Source organism: Osmerus mordax, chromosome 9 (assembly GCF_038355195.1).
Source record: "Osmerus mordax isolate fOsmMor3 chromosome 9, fOsmMor3.pri, whole genome shotgun sequence".
Lineage (NCBI taxonomy): Eukaryota > Metazoa > Chordata > Actinopteri > Osmeriformes > Osmeridae > Osmerus > Osmerus mordax.
The window spans coordinates 16,766,131-16,786,458 of record NC_090058.1 but is presented as its reverse complement, the minus strand read 5'-3'; the positions used below and the strand labels follow the sequence as shown (position 1 = coordinate 16,786,458).

The 20,328-nt window shown below is 50.4% G+C and overlaps 2 protein-coding genes across 2 annotated transcripts in view; one reads left to right on the top strand and one right to left on the bottom strand.

Moving 5' to 3' along the window:
* LOC136949177 (tau-tubulin kinase 2-like) overlaps positions 1 to 11,377 on the bottom strand; it is a 12,215-nt gene extending 838 nt beyond the window's left edge. The window contains 21 exon segments of the mRNA XM_067243388.1: positions 7 to 49; positions 52 to 106; positions 109 to 174; positions 177 to 338; positions 341 to 350; positions 465 to 670; positions 1,004 to 1,114; positions 1,116 to 1,160; positions 1,162 to 1,213; positions 1,604 to 1,635; positions 1,637 to 1,672; positions 1,674 to 1,763; positions 2,416 to 2,541; positions 2,678 to 2,770; positions 2,862 to 2,927; positions 3,075 to 3,179; positions 3,390 to 3,530; positions 3,780 to 3,853; positions 6,406 to 6,553; positions 7,224 to 7,366; positions 11,201 to 11,377. Coding sequence (XP_067099489.1) covers positions 7 to 49; positions 52 to 106; positions 109 to 174; positions 177 to 338; positions 341 to 350; positions 465 to 670; positions 1,004 to 1,114; positions 1,116 to 1,160; positions 1,162 to 1,213; positions 1,604 to 1,635; positions 1,637 to 1,672; positions 1,674 to 1,763; positions 2,416 to 2,541; positions 2,678 to 2,770; positions 2,862 to 2,927; positions 3,075 to 3,179; positions 3,390 to 3,530; positions 3,780 to 3,853; positions 6,406 to 6,553; positions 7,224 to 7,292 — 1,730 coding nt within the window. The 5' untranslated portion in view covers positions 7,293 to 7,366; positions 11,201 to 11,377.
* A 708-nt stretch (positions 11,378 to 12,085) lies between these two features.
* tmem62 (transmembrane protein 62) lies at positions 12,086 to 19,001 on the top strand. The gene is made up of 14 exons (XM_067243966.1): positions 12,086 to 12,368; positions 12,740 to 12,851; positions 13,154 to 13,291; positions 13,750 to 13,795; positions 14,438 to 14,579; positions 14,778 to 14,902; positions 15,028 to 15,150; positions 15,445 to 15,600; positions 15,923 to 16,082; positions 16,300 to 16,413; positions 16,520 to 16,604; positions 16,741 to 16,842; positions 17,097 to 17,215; positions 17,968 to 19,001. Exons 1-14 carry the CDS (start codon positions 12,165 to 12,167, stop codon positions 18,286 to 18,288), a joined length of 1,947 nt encoding a protein of 648 aa, XP_067100067.1. The 5' UTR covers positions 12,086 to 12,164; the 3' UTR covers positions 18,289 to 19,001.
* The last annotated feature ends 1,327 nt before the right edge of the window (positions 19,002 to 20,328 follow it).

Here is a 20,328-nt window from a genome sequence, read left to right as displayed (position 1 = left end):
AGAGGCCTGGTCTCAGGCTGGAGCACCTCCAGCTCCTCCTCCTCCCGAAGGGGCTGGAGGTGGCTTTGGCCCCGGGGGAGGCCCCTGGGCGCTCCCACCAGCACCACAGGAGCCCCGGGAGTCCCCCTCCTGCTGGGCGGAGCTGAGGTTGAGGGCCACGAAGCCGTCGCCGTGTGCTCCGGGGAGCCGGCGGACGGGGGCTTGGGGGAGCCGGCGCCAGACAGGAACTCCTCGTCGTAGTGCCACACCCTTTCACGGTCGCTCCTCCACCAATGGCAGCGCTGGCCCTGGACCCCCTCCGCCCCGGGCCCTGGTCCCGGCTCCCGGTCCTCCAACTGTGCTTCCCTGAGCTGCTCACACACACACACACAGAGACAGTGTGGTTTAGTCTACCTGAGGCGTGTGGATGGCGGTGGTGTGATAGAGAGAGACGGAGGAGGGGAGGGTAGGCAGAGGCACTTGACCAGGCCCCCATGAAGCACTCTGGGCTGGGCTTGGACTCCAGGGTCATCCTGCGCTCCATCTCAAAGCTCAGAATGTTTCGGAGCTTCTTGAAGCGGTCCGAGGCGGCCACCGCGTCAGAGTGGCCCTTAACAGGGGAGCCCAGGCTGGGCCCCGCGTACGGGCTCTGGGGCCCCTGGTTGTTGCTGTGCTCGTCCTCGGTGGCAGCCTGCAGGGACACGGGGACAAGTGTAAGGCCGTGTCCGTGACAGGAAACAAACAGCCTTGGCGTGCTCGAAGTTCATCAACTTTGACCTTGGTCTGCCGCGGGCCTTCATGAGATAACAGCTGTTGGCGACGTGGTCAAGTTAGTCTTGGCTGTTTATGTATGTTGCTATGCAGCACACCAACTGTCTGCTCCCCACCTTGATGGTGAGCCCAACAGCACATTTCTTATCATGTGTTCCCGGCTGTAGAGGAGACTAGGAGGAAGTGTGGGATTGATTAAAACATATGTAGGTGTGTGCGTGTGTGTCTGAATGCGTGTGTGTGCGCGGCCTACCTTCCAGACAGCTGATCTGACGCGGTTGCGGTTGCGGTCCAGCTCCTCCCAGACGTCCGTCTCCTGGATGCGGAGCGGGTGGAGCGGGGACCCCGGGAGGCGCTCTGGAGGGAACGTTGTTCTCCCCGTCACTCAGCTGCTCGTCCTGCAGAACCTCCCTCCGTGTTCTCTCTCAGGAGATCCCCCGGGATGAGGGAGGCGTTGGCCATGCTGGGAACACAAGGATCATCGCATCAAATCATCAGCATCCCTATTGTCACATCATAGAATTGTCATCATTGTTATCATGTTAATCAATTATCTCCATTGTCATCGTTATCAGTCATCGTCAATGTTGTCATAATCATCATCTTTTCATAAAATTACATTTTCTGCCTGGGATAAATAACAGGAAATGTAGAGGGCCAGGGACAGATTCGAACCCGGGCTCCTACGCTAAGGCCTCAGCCTATGTGGTACGCACACTTGACTGGGGGGGGGGGAGTCCCTAATATCTCCATCGGTCTCAAACTGTCAATGTTTAGCTTGGCTCAAGAGTTCGGTTCTTATCATTGTCAAAGTCCAGTTCAGAGTCTAGTACGGGGGGGTGGCAGCTCCTACCCCATGTGAGCAGGAGTGAGCCTGGTGTGGTGGCTGCGGCGTGGTGGCCGCCGTGCTGATGGTGAGGGTGGCCGTCAGAGCCCGTCCTCTCCCAGTCGTACGGGTCGTTCTCCACCACGTTGTACGTCTTCATGCTGCTGTCAAACACCGACATCAGCAGCTGCAACGGAAAGTCACCAGTCACCTCTCGTTTGGAGTTGTGGACGATCGCGAGGTCGATTCGTCTCCCCCGAGATAGCGATGACGGCGCACAAAGGAAAGAAGCACGGGGAAGATTTCGATAAACCCTGAGTCGCAAAAAATTATCTAAAAGATGTTAGGAAGGCAATATTTAGAGCTAAATATAGGAAAGGCTTGCGGGCATTCTAGAGATGACCAACAATTCTGCGGACACTCCACAGCCTCTGCAGACGAGAGGGACTTCTGTAGGCAACGAGAGATTCGGCAGACAATTTTACATTTACATTTAGTCATTTAGCAGACGCTCTTATCCAGAGCGACTTACAGTAAGTACAGGGACATTTCCCAGAGGCCCAAGGACACAACGTCATTTTGCACGGCCGGGAATCGAACTGGCAACCTTCAGATTACTAACCCGGTTCCCTAACCGCTCAGCCACCTGACTCCCTCAATCAGAAGGTCCATCGATCAAAGATTCCGCAAACATTTGAAAGGGATTCAGACAGTAGATTCAGCAGTCAGTGTCAAATAAAGATTGGCTAAACAATCATTCACTCCCACACACAGAGGTTTCATATCCTGGTGACGCGTTTCTAGCAGCTAACAGCTGAAGACATGCTGTTGCCGTTTACCTGATAGTCAGGTTTGGTGAAGTAGTCGAGACTGGAGATGTGATCCAGGAACACGCTGAACTCTGCTGGAAGGTGCTTCAGCATCAAACGATGGTCATAGGTGTCCTTCAGCTTCCCCACATGCTCCTGGGGGAACCACACACACACACACACACACACACACACACACACACAACCATGTCTCTTCTCCTTACTCAAAGGAAAAAAACTTGAGAGAATGATGATTGGTTGCCAGGGGGGGGAACTCGGGAGGAACACGTACCTTGTCTTTGATCTTTCTCCATGGCAACTGGCCGACCATGAACTCCACCAGCATGTAGAAGAGGGACCAGAGGTCGTCATGGCGACCCATTTCCTGTTCCATGAAAAGCAGCAGTTAAGGCCAGCGTGTTAGCGCAGGACAGAGTGCTTGTCCAGTACAGAGTGTATGGGGGAAAGAGACCCACCTTGTTCTTGTGCGCGTTGACCGAGGCGTAGCGGACAGTCCCCCTGAAGCCTGCCACGGGACGAGGCTGAGGAACACACACACACACACACACACAGCACAAGGACAGCGCTGAGTCAGCATCCCCCACTTACTGGCAACACGCACACCTTCAAGACAGCTTCACCCTGCTTCACCCCCCCCCCCCCCCCCCCCCCCCCCGGTGGACACTCACAGGCCGGACCTCCTGACAGGAGTTGGTGAACTGGCGGGCCAGGCCGAAGTCCAGCATGTAGCAGGTGCGACAGGTGCTGGGGAACCGGCCCATGGCGAAGTTAGACTGAGGGAAGGAGGACGAGGACGACAAGGAATTTCAATAACAGTGTACGTGATTTCAAATGCCATTACGCATATAATATGATCCACACAATATTACGGATATGACTTTTCTCGACATAGTCATCATTTTCGAAAATGAATTCTTGTCGGACAGGATATCTCGTTCGATCTGGTTGACTTCATAAGGCAGTTTTCCCCGTCTGTGTCTCACCGGTTTGATGTCCCGGTGCAGGAAGCCCACAGAGTGGATGCTCTCCACGGCATCCAGGATCTGGCGGCCCAGGCGCAGCGTGGTGCTGACCGTGAAGGTGCCGCGGCTCATGCTCCTGCGCAGGTCCGCTAGGTTACGACCCTGAAACGCACACCCAAAATGTGAACACAGACACAGGAAATAACCAGGAGAAATAGCAAGACTACCCAAGGTGGTGAACCGTTCATTTGGTGTTTATAGTGGAAAGGGCGTACGAGTGGCATTTTCCCTTTGTTTTTACATTTTATGCATCACACGCTGCATATGAGTACAAACTCGTAGCCTAAGAGTGTGGATGAGGGTGTGGATGAGGGCGCGGATGAGGCGAAGCTGATCTCCTCTCAGGCGTACCTGCAACTCCATCACCACGTAGTTGAAGCGGTCGTTGCGGCCGCATCCCACAAAACGGCACACATGGTCCTTACCTGGAGAAGAGGAGAGGCAGGAGGGGTGAGGGGAGAGAGACAAGAGAGAGAAGGGCGAGAGAGGAAGGAGAGAAGAGAGGGAGGAGAGAGTAATGATGAGAGAAGAGAGAGAGGAGGGTAAGAGGAGAGAGAGGTGAGAGACACGTTTAAGGAAGTGATCCTTGCAGAATCCTTGTCTCCGGTACTTCAGACAGCATGTATGGTTCAGCATTAGGGTTGGGTATCGTTTGGGTTTTTAAGATACGGGTGCCAAATCGATACTTACAGTTCCAGTGCTTAAACTGTGCGATAAAAAACGATATTTAAACCGATTCTTTAAAAAAAAGAGCCACAAAACAACGGTGGATGACATAAAAAAGAATCTCAGTCGGGAAATAATTTTTTCGATTATTCTGACTCCACATGAACGCAGTATAATTTAACTAGCGATCATGTGTGGTGATGGTGCTTCTTACGTCCGTTTCGGAGCACCAGAGGGTATCATATTTCAATTGAGAGCTCAGGCATTTAAGTGGCACCGAAACGAGGCACCGAAATCTGCGTTCTGATTCGGTCCGGTACATACCGGTCATGTAGGTACCGGTGCCATATTAGCACTGAGCTTTGGTACCCAACCCTATTCAGCATGTCTCTTTCCTGTCCTGTCTCTGTGCTGCACTGTGCGCCCTTCTCATCCTCCATCCTCCCTTCACCTCTCCCTCCCTCCCTTCACCTCTCCCTCCCTTCTCCTCCTCCACCCTCCCTTCACCTCTCCCTCCCTCCCTTCTCCTCCTCCACCCTCCCTTCACCTCTCCCTCCCTCCCTCCCTCCCTCCCATCTCCTCTCCCTCCCTCCCTTCACCTCTCCCTCCCTCCCTTCTCCTCCTCCACCCTCCCTTCACCTCTCCCTCCCTCCCTTCACCTCTCCCACCCCCCCTTCACCTCTCCCTCCCTCCCTTCACCTCTCCCTCCCTCCCTTCACCTCTCCTACCTTCCTCCCTCTGCTCTCCTCCCCAAGCCCAGCAAGCACACAGTATGACTGCCCATGGTTCTTCTGATTTACAGTGTGTGTGACTGCTAGAGTGTGTGTGCATGCGTGTGTGTGTGTGTGTGTGCTGGTATCTCAGGGGACTCTGCTCACCAGCAGCCAGACCACTGCCACGCCCCAGAGCCCTTCAGCACACAGCACCCTCAGAGCAGGGAGACACCCTGAGCCTCCTCCACTGGGGGGTGTGTGTGTGTGTGTGTCTGGAGCAGTAGCAGTAGCAGTGTGGGGGGGGGATTGATGAGGGGGGGAGGGGGTTGAGGGTTGCTGTTTGGTGGGGGTGGGGGGGTCATCTGGTGTCCTGTTACAGCCTTCTTCCCTCAGGAAACCACTGAACAATATTATCGTGCAGCTCTCCTTTAGGACACATGATCCAGCCCATTGATTTTCCTCAAGAGGAGGCCCTGGCTGGCAGGAGAGCAGCACAGGAAGGGAGGATGAGAGGGGGAGAGAGGGAAAAAAAGAAAGCAAAGAAAACAAAATGTCCCCGATGGATCTCTCCTAATTGCTTTGTTGATCCTCTGGCTTCTGTGAGGCATGCCGAGTTGGGTTTTAATCTAGTGGACGGAACACACAGTGGAACTAATGCTCAATGGAACTGAGAAAGGAATAGTATTTTTGTGTTCATGCTCTTAACACTAGCCAATGAGCCTTTTTCAATACCATGGGATTAGTAAGGGCTTTAGAAAAGTTCGTTCCTTTAAAGGGCTGTGCTGATATATCTGCTGGTGTCTCTAATAGTGTCTCTACCGGTCTGTGCTGGTGTCTCTGCTGGTGTCTCTAATAGTGTCCCTGCTGGTTTCTCTATTTAGCTGTGCTGGTATCTTTAAAGGGCTGTGCTGATATATCTGCTGTGTCTCTAATAGTGTCTCTACCGGGCTGTGCTGGTGTCTCTGCTGGTGTCTCTAATAGTGTCTCTGCTGGTTTCTCTATTTGGCTGTGCTGGTATCTTTAAAGGGCTGTGCTGATATATCTGCTGGTGTCTCTAATAGTGTCTTTACCGGTCTGTGCTGGTGTCTCTGCTAGTGTCTCTGCTTGTGTCTGTGTCTCTGCTGGTGTCTCTGCTTGTATCTGTGTCTCTGCTGGTGTCTCTGCTGGTGTCTCTGCTAGTGTCTCTGCTTGTGTCTGTGTCTCTGCTGGTGTCTCTGCTTGTGTCTGTGTCTCTGCTGGTGTCTCTGCTAGTGTCTCTGCTTGTGTCTGTGTCTCTGCTGTTGTCTCTGCTTGTGTCTGTGTCTCTGCTGGTGTCTCTGCTAGTGTCTCTGCTTGTGTCTGTGTCTCTGCTGGTGTCTCTGCTTGTGTCTGTGTCTCTGCTGGTGTCTCTGCTAGTGTCTCTGCTTGTGTCTGTGTCTCTGCTGGTGTCTCTGCTGGTGTCTCTGCTGGTGTCTCTATTTGGCTGTTCTGGTGTTTCAGCTGGTGTCCTAATACTGTCTCTACTGGTGTCTCAAAAGGGCTGTGCTGATATATCTGCTGGTGTCTGTGCTGGTGTCTGTGCTGGTGTCTGTGCTGGTGTCTGTGCTGGTGTGTCTTACCCTGCAGCTTCTTGAGCACGGCCACCTCCATCTTCAGAACCTGCTTGGGCTGCTGGGCCGACTCCACCTTCAGGGCCACACTGACCCGGGTGAGCAGGTCCAGCGCTTCGTAGATCTCCCCGAAGCCTCCGCCCCCAATCTTCTTCACCTGGAGGAGGACACCCCCCCCCCCCCACACACACACACACACACACACACACACACACACACACACAGAGACACACACAGAGAGACACACACACACATGCCAGCCATGTCAGAATTTACAAGGCACCACACCCCCAAAACAGATGTCAACAACGTCTTCCTACCCATGTACACAGACACACGTGCACACACACACCCACACAACCATGCTTACAGACAGGCACACACACAGGCGCGTGCGATCTTGTGTATCGCCTTAGCAGCTCAGGCGGTGGGATTAGCAGCGAAAGTGTTGCGTAACACACATCCTCAGTCAGAGAGCAGGAGGGGGGAGGGAGGGAGACTCCCTGAGGGAGAAAACACGCTGGATTGGGGGGGGGGGGGGGAGGGAGGGAGACAAGAGGAGTGAGGGAGACAAGGGGGAGGAGGAGGGATAGGGAAAGAGTCTCTCGAGGACAGGCCTGGAGCCCATAGCAAGCTGCAAATAGCTACACTGCTATTTTAAGAACCTGCTATCTTAGCATCATTTCTCACACGGGGACACTGACCCCAATGTGTCGCCCGGTACGGTACCGGTGAGGTGAGGATGGAGGAGACGGAGCCTGACGGAGACCGTGACGGTGAAGGGTGGCTCTGTGGACGGAAGCGCAGCAACCGAACCAAACACTCACCACTTTCCATCGCTCCTTGACCAGGACGAGCACACTGAGGATGTCCGCTTGTTCCGCGGCGCCGCTCATCCCTCCGGTGGACCTCTCCGAGTGCTGCAACGGCCCGCCTCACACTGGGCCGGGCATCTGGACCCTGTGGAACCCTGGAGAGGGCCAGGGGGAAGGGGGGTGGGGTGGGAGAGAGAAGGGAAGGGGAAGAAAGAGGGATAAAGGAAGAGGGGGGTAGAAGAGAGGGAGAGTGAGAGGGGGGTGGAAGAGAGGGAGAGTGAGAGGGGGGTGGAAGAGAGGGAGAGGGGGGTGGAAGAGAGGGAGAGTGATAGGGGGGTGGAAGAGAGGGAGAGGGAGAGGGGGGTGGAAGAGAGGGAGAGGGGGGTGTAAGAGAGGGAGAGGGGGAGAGAGACAAAGCAGCAGAGAATCGTCGTGAGAATGTGAGCAGAGAGAATGAAAAAGAAAGAGAGAGAGAAAGAGAGCGAGAGAGTGACAAAGCAACAGAACGTGGAAAAGGTGGAGAGGAAAAAGAGAGGGGGGGGGGGGGGGAAATAGATTGATGACATGCGTTCATAATCAAAAGGCATGCCTCCACACTGTGGGGTCCTGGAAACACAAATGTAGTCGAGCTAGTAAAGACGTATGCGTCGGGGAAGCTGGGCTGGCGAAAGCCAACCCCTCGTTTCTGGATCGCGGACAGGGTCTCTGATTCATAGCTTCACCACAGCTGTTACCGCACCTGTTGCCCCTGCCGACACATGTTCCCCCCTCCACCCTCCCTTACAACAACACACACGCTGCGCCACCCACACGCCCAAAACGAGTCTCCCTCGCTCGTCCCAAACGAGCTCCTTCTCAGACACAAAAACGTAGACAGGGAGACACGGGCATTTCTGCAGCTCGCACAATGTGCTGTGGTGAAAGTGATCTCGTTCTGTAAACAAAAATCTAACAACAACAACACTATAGTGGTCATAATATTAATCATCTTCATTTAACAGATACTTTCATCCAAAAGTGACAATTGAACCTGCAACCTCAAGATCTTCAGTCACATGCTCTACCACTAAGGTATAGCCATCCCCATAGTCTAGTAGTCAAGGTTGTTGATAATACAACTTCCTTTCACTGTCTACAATGCGTCTGCTTAGACTACGGTGTTACACGATACACAGACTCTCTTTATAATATTTAGGCCTACTGGCTGTTTCTAATCAGACTTATCAAACAGGGGGTTAACAGACTGCTGTTAATGTATTCCTTTCCATGTTCTTTACATGTTGATACAATAAAAAGAGAGAGAGACTAACGGAGGGCTCCCTTGTTGGGCATGTGGATGATACTGTATGAGCTATGCATTGTATATTTTAGTGTCAACTAGGAGGATTATCTCTGGCCTGCAGCGCCTTCTCTAAAGTTATTATCATTAACAGTCATCTAAGGAGCAAACAGTTACCACAGATGATAGAGCTCTCATCCTGCTCCACACATACAGCATGCCTGCATCCCACTGGCCTGCCTCTAGCACACTGCCCTGCGGCTAACATACTGCCTCTTAGCACACTGGCCTGCCTCTAGCCTAGTGCCCTGCCTCTAGCACACTAGTTTTGCCTCAATCACATTTCTGCTTCGACAACGCTGCCCTGAGTGCCCTGTCTCGATCAAACTAGTCCGTCTCCATCACACGGCCCTACCTTGCAGTCCTGCCTCCATACATCCCCTGCCTCAACACACTGCCCTGCCTCTATACAGTACAGCCTCTATACATCCCCTTCCTCCATCACACCGCCCTGCCTCCATACAAGCCAGCATCCAATGCACTGGCCTGCCTCCATCACAAAGCCCTACCTCCTTACAGTCCAGCCTCTATTCATCCCCTGCCTCCATCCCTCTGCCCTGCCTCCATACAAGCCAGCATCCAACGCACAGGCCTGCCTCCATCACACTGCCCTGCCTCTATACAGACCTGCCTCCATACAAGCCAGCATCCAACACACTGGCCTGTCTCCAAATCACTGGCTCACACATGTTGTTGTGCTCGGGCGTTACATAAGCAGGTCTCAGAGCAGCAGACCGGGTTACAGAGCATCCCAGACACACCACACCAGAACAGACTACCCAGTATGCACTGGGGGCAGGAGAGCATGCTCAGGTCACAGGAAATCAAGACAGTGAAATTGGACTCGAGCTCGACGGAGGAGCGGAGTGGCCTTGGCAGTCTGTCAAAGTCGCTTCTAAACTGCAGAGGGGGTGACTAGGTGAACTGCAACAACCTCTAAAGGTCAACCGCTCCGGCTAGTCACATGTTCCAGAAGAGGAACAGAGCTGTGCCGGCGTCAGACTGCATCGAAAGGACAAAAAAGCCAAGCAAAGACACATGGTACATTCCCATAAGAAGATGCTAATTAGTGCAGCAGCCCTAGAGACACGTCGACAGGGGGGGGATCCCCAAATCCCCAGAAGGTCACATTTCGAAAACAAGCCCTGACACCACATAACATCTCCACTGAAGTACACTCTGCAGAGAACCTCGGTTCCAAAAATCCCTCAAGGTCACAGACTCTCACCACCCTGCAGCTCGGTTCCGTCCTCGTCTTCGGAGTGATTCCGGACGAGGCTGCCAGGGGTTTCAGCCCCAAGCCCTTCGCTAGCCAAGCTAGCCAGAGCAGAAGGACAGGTGGACCGCTGCCAGGAAGCCCAGAGTCGCTCCGTTCACCCAGCAGGCTGGTCACACAGTGACTAATCTCACACCTCCTCACACACAAGGAAGGCAGCGCTGCCGTCTCCTCCTCCTTCTCCTCCTCCCCGATGGGAACCGTCAATAATACACACCGACGCCAACAGATTTGATATCCGAAACCGGTCAATATATCTATGACAATCTCTTGATGCTCTCTCTGACCCCTGTGTCTCCATGGTGATGGGCTCATTTTTCCATTTGCTTCCCTCTTGCTGTCCCTCCCTTTCTTTTGAGTGAAATGAAAGACAGCATGATAGATTAGCTCTGTCTGGCTCTAATCCTCTGAACTCTAACCATTCATTAACTTAAATTCATTTATTCAGCCTAATAACTCACGCCAGCAGTTTATTTATGTCCCAATGTGCAAACAACTCTTAGCACACAGTGAATAAACTACATTAAAGGGTATCTTCTCTGTTTACACTAATCGTTTTTGTTACTGGTTGTGCCTCGGGATGAAAGCAGCGTTTGACTAATCTGGCAGCTTCAGTCGGCCCTGGCTGTGTTGATTGCTCTGGAGCCATGCCGTAGTGGGGAGACCCTCCTCCGGCCCTGGCCAACTCAATAGTCTACCGTTTAGTAGCGGGAGGGCAGTCCGGGAGGGCGACTGCATATTGGGGATGGTCTGTAAACACTACCACATTCCGTTCCACTATCAGGAACACTGGTTATCCCACATGTTGACCTCAAAAACTGTGGAAAATCTGTCCTGGTTTGAAATGTGATGCGCAATGGCCATCTTTGTGAAACTGTCAAAAACCTGAGATGAACTTCTCTACTTTGTAACTACTGGTCACCAAATTTACAATTAGACGCACGCACAGGAACGCACACACACCTCAGCTAGCTGGCTAATCTTTTGATGATGTAAAGTTAATGTGGTAACACACGGTGCACGGTGTTGTAGAGGATTGGGGTTTCACGTTACGGAAAGACAAAACTATTAGATTCGATACATAATAAGCAGTCCGCGTCCGATGCGGTTAGCGAACCTGCGTAGCTAGCAAGCGTTGCTACAGCAGATTTACGATGCGCGTACACGCGAATACACACAGGCCACGCTAGCTAGCAAGCTATCTTTAAGCAACGTTGAGTTGCAGAATGTTAAATAATCATGCATGAATGTAAACAACTTGACAGTCGCGCAGCATTGTTTCGTATTTCCCTGACGACAATGTCACGGCGACTGCTGCATCCCTGAATGTTGGTATGATCACACCATCCGCTAGAATGGCTGCTTCTCCCATACCTTGATCCTTCTTCCAATCCTTGCTTGATCCAAAAGGAGCCGGGTGTGGTTACAAAAAATCCTCTACGTTTGTTTTCACGAGGGGCCGTGGCATCAATTGGAATCCCATGGCCGAAATACTTTCCATGTGCGGCAGGGTTTGTGGCTGTTAATCCATAAAGAAAAGAAGGCAAATCGGATATTAATGGTTTTTTTCTCTTCCCTCGATCGTCCCTTTCTCCTTCTCACTGTCACCTCAGCATCTCTCGATCGCTGCAGATCCGTGACGTGACTACTGTCTCCGACGATCAGCCTTCCTGCGCGCGCGTGCACGATCCTATCCTCCTCGCAACAGCTCGCTTGTTGAACGCGCTCATGATTTTTTTTTTTTTACAAATAAATACATTGAAAATACAAAAACTCATGCATGTGTACGGACGTGCATGAGTAGTCAAGTTCTTAATAATCCATAGAATATAATAAATTCATAATAATTAACCGCACATAATATTCCCTTGTCAAATAGATGTCAACGAGTTTATTTACCTGTCATAATAATAATACATGTCTAACATATGCGAAAACGTTTCTGTTTCTGTGTTTTCGTTGCGAGAATATGCACTTATAACTTCAGAAAAACCTTCCATCTTAGCTTTGCGTTATACAAGCCAGTAAATTCAATTATATGTAGACGGTAAGAAGAGGTTGGAGATATTTGTTTTGAATTGGGCCATGCGTGACACTGCGCATGGGCTTTTGGAAGGACCTAGTCGGATGTGAGTGAGTGGGCGTTCCGTTCAACGCGATGACGTTGCCATTTCCAACCCGGTCAGTTCGGTATCCCTATAGCTTCCGCCTTTTGGCATCTGTTTATCAATCCACGTTTTTCTCAATGTATCTGTCCACCAGCATTCTGTTTAGAAGCAGTATTTAGCTAGTTAGCACTGCTAAGCTAGTTAGCATTCCCACCATTCTCTCCCACAGGATGCTGAGGTTGTTCGGTGCGCTGGTTCTTGTTGGACTGATATTAGCGTGCTTGACTTCTTGGGTGCTGGAGAGCTACAACACTGCCTGGCACCCCAAACGAAGTGTCAAGCACTCTAGTGACCAGGATGATCATGAGGAATCTCGGAATAGTGTTCCACCATATCCCGGCGGTGAATTCGATAACATATTTTGGTTTGTGCAGGTAAGTTGATCTATCATATTGGTTCGATATTTTTGCGTATTCGTAAGTACAACTATTTAATTAAGACATGGAAGCTTACTTGGAAAAGAATATCCTACCAGGTAACTGAGTTGTAAGCTTGTCAGCCCTTTGTGCAGTGCTGAATGAATGGGGTCACCGACCAGTTTGCGAGCTGTCAGTGTCATCATGTGGACAAAGGTGGCATTAGTAGTCAGCCAGTCATAACCAGGTTGCAAGACTTTGAGTCCTGTTGTGATAGAACAAGCTTGTTCTAAATGGGGTCGTACAGGTGAATCGGTGAACAACACTGGCTTTTGGTTTTCATGGGTATGTTCACAGTCACTCTTACACACTCATTGTTTGTTTTCCAGGTGTCTGACATTCATATCAGCCGCTTTCACGATCCCAGCCGGATTTTGGATTTTGAGAAGTTCTGCACTGACACCATTGAAGTGATTAAACCTGCTCTTGTTCTCGTAACAGGTAGTCTGACATCCCCCCTACACACACACTCTCCGTCTCCATCTTACTAACCTTGTCAGTGAAGATCAGTCATGTATTCTCGCGGCTCATGACAAAAACACCGTACACACACCTACAACATGGTAATAGTATTAGAAAGGGATTGTATGTCAAATTGACTATTATTAATAATGCGTGTGTGTGTGTTTGCACACCTGTATGTGAATGTGTGGGTGTGTGTGCTTACCTGTGTGCGAATGTGTGGGTGTGTGTGCGCACCTGTGTGTGTGTTTGTGGTGTGTGTGTGTGGTTCTGCCCAACAGGAGACTTGACAGATGCTAAGACAGAGAGCAAGGTGGGCTCCCTGCAGCACGAGGTGGAGTGGCAGGCCTACCACAATGTCCTGAAACGCTCCCGGGTGCTGGAGCGCACCAAGTGGATCGACATCCGGGGGAACCACGGTGACTGGAAGCATCCAACTTCCTTAAGCAGCACGTGCTCCCAATTTACACGACCGGGCTGTTTAAGGAGCGGTCGGTTTTAGAGAGAGCGATGTGGAGAGGATCGATGATGTGCTGCAAATCTATGTAGCTACTTTGCTACACACTTCTCCCAGAGTGTTGAATTACAGACTGTTAGGGGTGAAACGAGATATCACCTCATGATCTCTCCACAAAATCCATTATATTGGACCTGCAGCTGTCCGACGGACATACAGTTCTTCAGTATTGATTGGTTGGTTGTGTTTTCTGGCACTGATATCAGGCAGTATGTGAACATGCTGGGAAGGCATGTTCAAATGCAACCCTGACATTCAACATGTTCCACTTGAGTTTGTTGTTCTTGGTTAACTATGTTTTGTAGCTACAGCTGTCGCATCCAACTTTGCAAATGACATTACTATTATCTTCCTGGACAGATGCCTTCAACATAATCTCCCTGGACAGTGTGAATAACTACTACAGGTCAGTGTTCACTCTTTTACTGTGATCTAACAGGAGTAAACACTCCAGTACTGTTGGTTTCAGCGCCATCATTCTCTTTAGCAAGGATAATAATAAGAATGTAATAATCATATAGGTATCAGACAAACCCCTTTATCCAAAACAGCATACAGGCGATTTGAACCTAGCTAGATATCCAGCCCTAACCCAGCCATGTACAGTAGCTGTCTAGGCAACATATGCAGTAATGTTATTTATTGACCTGTATCCAGGGCTATCCAGGTGATGTGAAGGCCAAGAATAGAATCCTTGTCTGGCAGCCAGATGAGAGCACGCTCTCAATGAGGCCCCTCGTACTGACAGACAGTCATTCATAATGTATTGTCTTACATGGGCCGCTTTACTTTGCTACTTCCAGGAAATGCCCCTCGGGAATAAATACAATGTTTGAACTGAGTTGCAGGCTCTACTTCCATACTCTGTGGTTCTGCAGCTTGTCAATGTACCATTACGTAAATGTATTCGTACTTGTGTACTTGCTGTCAGTATAAATCAGCCTTCAGATAGGAGCAGGACCCCTCCTTCCCCTCACGTCTCCTCCAGATGCCGTTACTGCAGTATTACAACGCGGCTCTCCTCCAATACCATTGGTCTCCCCCACAGGAAATACTCAGCCAATCAGAAGGAGGGATCTTTCCACCATGTCCACCAGACTTCCTTTGGGAACTACTCCTTCATCTGTGCAGATGCCACTCTCACTCCCGGACCAAAACGACCATACAACTTCTTTGGCATTCTCAACCAGGTATATCAACAGTATATCTGCATCCATTATTAATTCTTTACCAAACAGATTCCACTGTGATATTGCAGTGTATTAACAGATTTTACTGTACCTAGGTAACATAATAACCAGATTATACCGTACCAAGGTTACAGAATAACCAGATTTGACTGTACTTGGTAACAGAATAACCAGATTTTGGTGTGCATATATCTCCAGGATCAGATGGATCTTTTAGCGGACTTCAGATCGGAGAGCCGCAGTAGCAACCAGTCGATCTGGTTCGGCCATTACACCACCTCCACCGTCATCTCCCCCTCTCCAGGTCTGAGAGGGGTGATGAGGTGAGCCTACAGGAATGTTTGCGTGTAGTTCTAGATGGAGCAATGTGCGTGTGTGTGTGTATGGTTCTAAGCGAAGAAATGTGTGTGTGTGCATGTGTGCTGCGTGTGTGTGTGTGTGAGTGCAGCTCAGCTGTGGCGTACCTCTGTGGCCACCTGCACACCTTGGGGGGTCTGATGCCCGTCCTACACAGCCGACACCCCCAGGGTACCCTGGAGCTGGAGCTGGGAGACTGGATGGACAATCGAAGGTAACCCTGGGAACACGGTACATCACAGACACACACACACACACACACACACATGCAATACACACTCACGCACATGCAGTACACACACATGCAGTACACACATACACACACACATACACACACATACACATGTCTGTAGCACTGGAGTCACACACACACACAGGCAGGTAAGCAGGCTGGCAGACAGGCAGACAGACAGATATAGATGAATAAGGTAATAGAGGAGGTATTATATCATACACACATATAGTGGAAACGCACACATGCTGACAGTTCCCTCGTGTCCCCTCTCAGATACAGAGTTCTGGCCTTTGACCACGACCTCCTCAGCTTCTCAGACCTCACCTTCCAGCAGTGGCCTGCAGTGCTCATCACCAACCCAAAGGAGGTGCAGTACCTCCACCCTGGAGCGGAGCCCCTGGGCAGGATGAAGCGCTCCACCCACATCAGGTGGCCCTTCTGTGTGTGTCCCCCTGACCCGTGACCCCACCCTCCTGCACCCTCATACGTCCTACATGACTAAGCTACCCCTCCATATTCACACCCACCCATCTCGTAGTGTTTGTTCAAATACACGTTCTACACCTGACGGTGTGTGTAGTCGTCACACTGTATAAGATCACTGAACATACCTGTCAGCTATGTGGATGTAAACCTGTCCCTATACCATAATAGGTCCCGATAATGCCACCTTGCTTCTCCTGTTTGTGGGGGTCGTCCCTGTTTTGACCCTGGTCCTCCTGTCCTCCTGACCCCCACTCCCCCTCCCCAGGGTCCTGGCCTTCTCGGAGGCCCCCATCACCGCCGTGTACGTCAGCGTGGACGGGGTGGGTCTGGGGGCGGCGCGCCGGGCGGGGGGGCCCCTGTATGTGCTGCTGTGGGAGCCCTCCCTCTACCTCATGGGGCCCCACACCATCATTGTCAAAGTGGAGGTGATTTTTCCTTTCTCATTTAGCTATTAATCACAGTCCTGGGACTTTTTTGAAATGTATTTTTTATTTGCTGTTCATCGTCACAGTACATTCAGAGTTGATGTTGATTGTTAGCCAGGTGCTCTAGGATAGTCATGCCATGAGTTGGTCAGACCTTTCTCTTGACTGTGTTAACTGTTTGTGTGTGTGTGTGTGCGTGTGTGTGTGTGTGAGTCAGGACTCGGCTGGGCGCTCGACGGTGCGGGAGCAGCACTTTTCTCTGGAAGGAGACATCTCCCCCGGCTTTGGCTTCTTCCAGTCCTTCATCCTCCTCTCTGACCACTACATCCTGGTGAGGCCCCCGCCCACAACCTCGCAGTCCGCCATCCTGGAAACCGCCTGCTCTGAACGGCTCACCTGACCCGGGTCGCCTGACCCTGTTTGTGTTGCGCCCACAGGCCCGGGCAGCGTTTGTGACCGTGATGTTGCTGAACGTGGGAGTCCTGGTGTTGTTCCGGTTCCTGCGCGCTCCCCCCGTCAGAGGTGAGAGGACTCTCCTACACTCTCCCCCCCCCCCCCCCCCCCCCCCCCCACCTGGACAACCTCAGTGCTCCTGAAGAGCTCGAGGTGCTCCTGAAGTGTCCCCCACTGGCCTTCACCCTGTCCTCTGCTTCCTCAGTGTCGGGGCTGTACTCCCAGGTGTGCGTGTCTCTGCATCTGCTCAGTAAGACGGACTCGTTCTACTACTCCCTGCTGCTGTTCAACCTGTGCACGGCCCTCGGTGAGTAGAGGGGCCCCCGGGGGACGCCTCCTCCTGGGTCTGTGTGTGTGCGTGGATCCATTCACCTTTACTCCTCTCTTTCTTTCTCTCTTTCTTTCTTTGTCTCAATCTTGTCTTCCACTCTTTCTTGCCTCATTTGTCTTGTCTTGTCTGTCTCTCTTTTCTTCTCTCCTCTCGCTGCCTCTCTCTCCTCTCCTTCTCTCTGTGTCTATCTGTATTGCTGTTTCTCTCTTGATTTCTCTCTCTCTCCACAGGGCCTTGGTTCGTAGGGGACCTGATAGATGGCCACAGGGGTGTGTGTTTTGCCTTTGGTGTTTTCATCAATGGCCACTTCCTAGAAGGCAGTCTCTCCTATGTGGTTGGAGTCACGCAGGTAAGAAATTAAAGGCAGGCTGGGTACATTTTGTCTTGAGTTTGAAATAATTCAAAACTAAATATCCCACCCCCTCCCTTCAAAGCCACTCCCCCAAAACAGACAAGACAGACAGACAAGTAGCCCATCCAATCATTGCATTTGGTCCGAATGCTGTCCAATCATTACACTTAATGATTGGTCGTGTTTATTACAGTTCTGCAATGCCCAAAGATATCGGATTAATTTTATTTTACTTTCAGATTTTTTGGTTTCTATCAGTATGTGAAGTTTGTCAGCAAATGCCAAAATGTGTGTCTCAAAAATATTACTGAATATTACTGCGTTTGAACAGAGAATGACGATCCTTCCATGTGTTTAACTTTTAAGTAAAGACTCTACTAAACCTGATGTACTCACTGTACATCCCACTGTACATCCCAGTCCTACACCTTTTTGTTGTTTTACTATTTCTCATCCTTACATACTGTCCATGTTTGCCATGGAGACACACTCTGACGTGTGTGTTGTCCTCTCATACTGAGTACTCTGTGATTACCATGGAGACACACTCTGACGTGTGTGTTGTCCTCTCATACTGAGTACTCTGTGATTACCATGGAGACACACTCTGACGTGTGTGTTGTCCTCTCATACTGAGTACTCTGTGATTACCATGGAGACACACTCTGACGTGTGTGTTGTCCTCTCATACTGAGTACTCTGTGATTACCATGGAGACAGACGGACGTGTGTGCGTGTGTCTCTGACAGATGATCTTCTTCAACATGCCTCTCACCTGCTACCTGTGCTGGAGCCTGCAGCTGCGTTGCCGTGGCGGCTCGCTGCGCTCCCAGCTGTGCCGGCCGGGCTGTGGCCTGTGGAACCTGGCGGTGCACGGCGCCATGCTGCTGCTGCTGGCCTGGCAGGCCTACTCCTGCCTCTTCCTGCTGGAGACCTACGGGCCCATGGCCTTCCTGTTGTCCCCCGTACGCACGTGGGCGCTGGTCCTCAGCCTGGCGCTGGTGCACCGCGCCTGGAGGGGGCCCATGCCGCGTCTCCACGGCGACAGCAAGGCCGCCTCGCCCTCTTGACCGGTCGCGCACCCCCCCCCCCCCCCCCCGGGCCTGTGGTTTCGGAGCTGCGCGTGTCTTTGTTGGGGGGCTGTTTTCCCCCACCACACAGAGGTTTTCTTCCTTCCTATTCCACTTTCTCACTTACTACCCTCTCTCGGCTTCTAGTGTTGTTTAATATGCATGTTTTTGTCAGGCACCGAGCAACCCCAGACCACGTCTGACAGACCTGGTGTTGAGTCTGAATAGTCATGCTCAACAACAGTAGTATACCAGTATATCAGTGTGCAGCAGACTACAGTAGAGGGTACACTATCTGGATGTGTTCTAATGAACGTCTTACAATGTAGTTGACTTGACCTTTGAAAGTGTTGCCTTGGCCAACTGCCATATCTGTACAGACCTAGCTCTGCTCTCTACCCACTACTGCAGGCTGAATCTTAGGATAAATGTCTTTAGGACTGTCATGATCCATGATTGGAGTCATTTTCGAACAAAACAATCGTCCTTAACCCCAGCAGTACCAGAATGTCAAAAGCTCAAAATGTTGACATGACAACCTGGGTTACTTATTCAATAATATTACAACCAACATCATTGTGTTTCCAATGCAGTCAGCATGACAGATTGGATAACACATTTTGCACTCTTTTAGGAAACATTTAAGACAGCTTTTCATGATTGCTACAGTGAAGCGTAAAGCAGTTGTTTACAGCACCACAGCTGCCATGGAGTTTAAAAGATGAAAAAGTGAATTTGACTTCACTTCTTTCATCCGAGTAACTCAATTCATGATTTACACAATGCTCGACTACCAAAGTAGTCCATTAGTGATGACTCAGAATGGCTCCAAATGCCAAATGCCCCCTCTTAGGGACCCTTGAACAAGGATCAGATGTCATGGGCTTATTTTACCACTGGCTCAACTATTCCCTTTTTACAGAAGAGCGAATGTTTGAATGCGGGTCCCAGTATTCGTCTAAATGTGATGGAGAGTGAAGGGGGTGTGTATTACACTACTCTAGTTCATTATGTTGTTTTAGGTGGTACACAAACAAATGTATGAATTATAGCAAGTCTATTGTATTTGTATAAATAGCGAGAGGACTTCAGGGCCGCTGTCCCCCTGATGCTCCAACTCAGTCCCGGCAGTCAGCTGCTGTTTCTCAGGAACTTGAGGGCTGGAACAAAGTTCTAGAAACTTCCTCATCAGGAACTGAGAATCTTACAATGTTGTTGTTTTTACTCAGTACTATACTCAATGGTAGCTACACCATACATTCACAATAAAATAATGGAATTATCTGGGGATCATAAAATAATTAAGGAATATACATTTGTTGTAAAATCTATCAATAGATATATTAATTATGAATAGATTATTGTATATATATAATATATAAAAATATAATGCTGGAAATGTTACTGCATTATACTGTGTGATTTCCTTGTGTTCCATTTTGCACTGGTGTGGGGCATTCCTTATTTATAAGTTAATTTGGCAGTGTTGTGTATGTTATAATCGAGAAGGAGAGGAATACCAGGTTAAATGCCAGACCAAGTTCTTTGTAGTTTATTGATAAGGAAACGATGCAATCAAACAATGTATATAACACACCAGGATGTCTCAGTGTAGATCAGTGATGCCAGTCACTGTTACCAGTCTCTCTTCACAGAGTAGATCAAACGAAGGCCTTCGTGAGAACAGTCTTGACAGAAGTCCGAGAGAGTTCTGCCCAGTCCAAATCCTGTCCACCTGTGCAGGGAACACAGGCCTTGTACCCCTCCTGAAAGGGAGGGGTTTGTTAGGTGATTGGTCAGAAGACAATGGGGAGGGGATGTCCTCATCCTATTAGGTCTCAAAAAGAGTTTGTGGGCAGTCAAGGTGGGCCGTCCAAAGGTCTGATGATGGGGGGGGGGGGGGGGCAGCTTATCCAGGGGTAGCAGACCAGACCCAAAGGTCTGATGATGTCCAGATGCAAAAGGATACATTCTCCACTAATGACTTCTTATCTCCTGGTGTTGACTCTTAAGAGTTGTGAAGCCCATTGTACCTACTCC